General features: G+C 48.0%; 1 protein-coding gene across 1 annotated transcript in view; it reads left to right on the top strand.

The window, feature by feature from the left end:
- The first annotated feature begins 201 nt into the window (after positions 1–201).
- The window catches only part of SMS (spermine synthase), a 154,763-nt gene continuing 150,933 nt past the window's right edge, over positions 202–4,031 (top strand). The window contains exon 1 of the mRNA XM_018562428.1: positions 202–369. Within this exon, the coding sequence (XP_018417930.1) occupies positions 321–369 (49 nt within the window). The 5' untranslated portion in view covers positions 202–320. The remainder of the gene's footprint in view (positions 370–4,031) is intronic.

Here is a 4,031-nt window from a genome sequence, read left to right as displayed (position 1 = left end):
TGACAACCCTTCCCTATGGCAGGACTGTGGAAGATTACATTTATTGTCCAGGGTAATAGAAAATAATACAAAGAATCCATCTCTGGGAGATATAATGTGACTGACTGGTAGCGGGCACAGCAGCGCCACCTAGTGTTCGGAGAGTGACAGGGCCAGCCCGCGACACGACTACATGGCTGCAGGGGAAGCGTGCTCTGCCATTCACCGGGCTGACTCTCCAGTCTCTCTGCAGACACACACACAGTCTGTCTCTGACACAGGGCAGTGCAGCAGCAGCAGCGGCCGCCTCCCCCAGGCATGGCACAAGGCTCTAGATCACTATGGCAGCAGCGCGACAACATACCCTCGACTTCCAGCTCAGTGGCACAGGTAACCGACGAGCATTGGAGGCTGCGGGGTCACCGAGGGGTCATATATAAACCTACACGAAATGAATGGGGGAGGGGACATCGTGTTGTGATTGTGCACAGGGCAAAGCGGGGTGACTGCTGGGACATTTTGGGGCTCAGCAGATGGCAGCTGGGGGTGCCCCCATGTCACTGGAGGTGACACAGGAAGTTGGGATTGCAAGCATGTATATCCTGATTCCATTACTGAGTAGAGTGCATGATGATGCCTGCTCATGGATGACAGGGCATGCTTTGGGGGTAGGAGGAGGAGGTGGGGGTACACTGGATTGGATTGTGTGTTCTTCAAGCTCAGCAAAGTGACTTACAAGGGCCACCAAATGGATGTACCCAAAGCCAGCACAGGCCCCATTCAGCAACCTTGGACCTGGGCTCATATGCTTGATACATACACGAACGGGCACGCCAGGCCTTGGCCACATTGACCTTTTATTATGGATTATAATGTTTGATTTGCCTGCACGTGTGACCTCTGTTTGCCTTTTGTTACCCAGGCTGCTTTCTATCACTATGAGAGCAGTGGGAGTGTGCAAGGTGCTTTGGTCTTGCGTGCACTGTGGGACCTTCACACTGGCAGCTCAGGGACTGCTCCGACTTCTGACATTTAAACCCTAGCAGGAGGGCGTGCACTGGGCATCACACAATTGTCATGTTTTGACAAAAATACTTGTTTGTTTTTTTTTTACATGTTGGGCTACATTCATGCTAGCACTCATGTGTTTATGTTATTGAAATGCAGGAGAAGTTATCTGGGAAGTATAAATAAATGTTATGCTTCTTAGATCAGGTTCTCCTGCGTTTAATGGGAGCCACAAGTGTTAGGTACAGCTCCTAGTGCCCCTCTGTGCATTTGGTTGCACCCTCTTTGTTCACCCCCCCCCCAATACATAAAATCAAATATCTTGTGTCTGTGCCTTTCCTATCCACTGCTGACCGCAGAGGACACAGATAATAAATAAAAGCTCCAGTTGCATTATAGGATTTCAGACCTCCAGTATTCTGCTATGACTTTTCGCATTGCAGCCGGGAGGTGCGTTTGGTGTGTCATTCAAATGAATGGCAAAGCAACGCACCTGCTGCACTGTAGAACACATTGGGTGCGTTACACGGTACGGTGCATTATTCACACAGAACCATGCAATTAACACAAGGCTAAAATCTCATATTAGCCTTACCATGTTAAATGTCATTTCAGAAGTCATTCTCAATCAGTTTAAATCTGTAGCTTTCATTACAACAATACATGTTGATCCTGCCATCAAGGTTCTTGGACAGGCTCTCCCTGGTATGGGATGACAACTGTCTCCTAATTGTGCTCCTTCGTAGTCACCCTGTCACATGCATTCCTGGAGAAGACTACAAGTGGCTGTGCCAATACTTTTTTATTTTTTGTAAGGTCCATGATGCGTGCATGGAAGACAAACTTCACCCCTGTTAACAAAAAAAGTGAACCGTGCACTCACAGCACACTAAAAAATAAAAAGTACATGAGGGTGCTTTGGTCCTCCTTGAAGAGGAAGAGCCTCGAATCCATGAACCCCGCGGGGCGCAAGGCTCCTGACGGGGGCAAGGACGACTTAGGTCCACTTACCCGAAGGCTGGCGGACCCCGATCCTCAGGGCCCTGCCGAAACAGGTCCCACGAGTACTGGGTGGGGGCTCTCCGGAAGAGAGAACCCGGAGTGGGAGGAGGCAGGGGAGCTCATAGAGGCCATAGAACCTGCTCCCCAACTTCAGGATGGGCCCCGGAGGTATTCGCAGCCTCCGTCTTCTGTGAAGTCAAAAGGTGCTCAATCGTGCATAAAAAGTAGTGCGTAAAAAAAAATAAGGTGCCAGTGCACAACCCTGGCAGGCCTTTTGGCCAGATTACAAAATAAATAAAATAATATTTTTATTTTAACCACCTTCCGTCCATGGCCGTTTGTGAACGGCCGGACGGACGTCTGCTAGGAGCGGGAGGGCGTCTTAAGACGTCCTGCCCCTCCCCCCTCTCGTGTGCGGCACTCAGCGTGCACACGAGAGGGGAAACTGTGAGCATGTAAACAGCCAGCGTACCTCTGTCCCGCCGTCTCCTATCCGATGTGGCCGGTGCGGTTGGGACCGGCACGGCGATTAAAAAAAAAAAAAAAATGACAGCATTAAAAAAAATAAAGACGCTAAAAAAAATATTCACAAATAATAATTAAAAGAAATTACATAAAAAATGTTTTAAAGTCCCCCGCCCGCCCACATACACATGCAAACAAACGACGATTGCGCCTATTATGCAGCACATGTTACATATCGCCGCGAACGTCGGAGTGAGAGCAATAATTTTAGGGCCATCAATCACTGATAACACTAAACTAATGAGCGGTAAAAACGTTTAAAGTGTCGCCTATGGCCAATTTTGGTTGCGGTCGTTTTCAGCGATTTCGCGGGCGCACGCAATTTTAAAGTTTGACATATTTATTGTCTATTTACCCGACGTGACCCCGTCTTTTATAGTATACCAAAAAATTGGGGTGAAAATAAATGTTTCATAACATTTTATAGGGAAACGTTTTTTTTACAAAATTTAGGGTACTTTTTTTGTTATATAGTAAAAAATAAAAACCCCAGCGGTGATTAAATACCACCAAAAGAAAGCTCTATCTGTCCCAAAAAATTGTATAAAATTCATTTTCAGTACAGTGTTGCATGACGGAATAAACGTCAGCCAAAGTACCGCAGCGCTGAACACTGAAAAATGGCCTGGCCAGGAAGGGGGTGAAACACCGCGGTCTTCAAGTGGTTAAAAATAAAATAAAAAATATTGTCCCAGCCTAGTCAAAAGGCCTGCCTAAGTGGCTTAGTGCAGATAATGCAACAAGTGCCATGACCTAGTGACAGTGAATCAGTGTGGGGTCCCACTCCCAAGTGATTTTCTGGGACGCCACCCCCATGGGGCCTCTGCACCTCCTGAACCCTCCCGCTACACCAGAGCACCACCCATCCCCATCAGGAGGCATTATTGCTGAGGAGCTCCCACCATGGATGAAACTCCTCAGCACCCACCTTCACTACTAAGCAACCATACCCCCGACAGGATGGTGCTGTTCCCCCCCGAAAACTGTACAAGCACAGTCCACTGCTGTCATTATTAGGAGGCTCATCCGGAGCAATGTTGCACAGCTGAAATTGGAGTGTATGCATGTAGACAGGAAGTTGCTGAGAGAGATCAGCAGTACTAAGGTTACATTTACGCTGGCATTGACAAACCTGCAATTATATGTGTGTGTGTAGTTAATTTCTAAATTAATATGATTCTTAAAGCCCCGGGTACAAAAAAACTCGAAACCAGTATTATAGCAGTTATACATTCCATTGGCAGAAAAGTAACCCCCATCATGCCGCCAAATCTGTTCTTCTGCGTGGGGTGGGAGGGGTGGAGTACAGCTACCGCTCAGATGTACAGGCACTACGGTCACATCTCCATCCCTGCTCCTTCTACCCAAATACAAGACACACAGCCCCAGACTCTATGCTCTGAATGGCATGGAGGAGAACGGGGCAGAGATGCAACTGTAGTGCTGGGGCCTATGAGTCCTGAAGTACATACATTCGAGTGGCTACAGAACTACAGCGGCAGCCCAAATTCCCCCCC

The sequence above is a fragment of the Nanorana parkeri genome, unplaced genomic scaffold (genome assembly GCF_000935625.1).
Source record: "Nanorana parkeri isolate BGI_ZX_2015 unplaced genomic scaffold, ASM93562v1 scaffold577, whole genome shotgun sequence".
Taxonomy (NCBI): domain Eukaryota; kingdom Metazoa; phylum Chordata; class Amphibia; order Anura; family Dicroglossidae; genus Nanorana; species Nanorana parkeri.
Note: the sequence above shows the minus strand (reverse complement) of the source record. Positions and strands in the feature narration are given on the sequence as shown.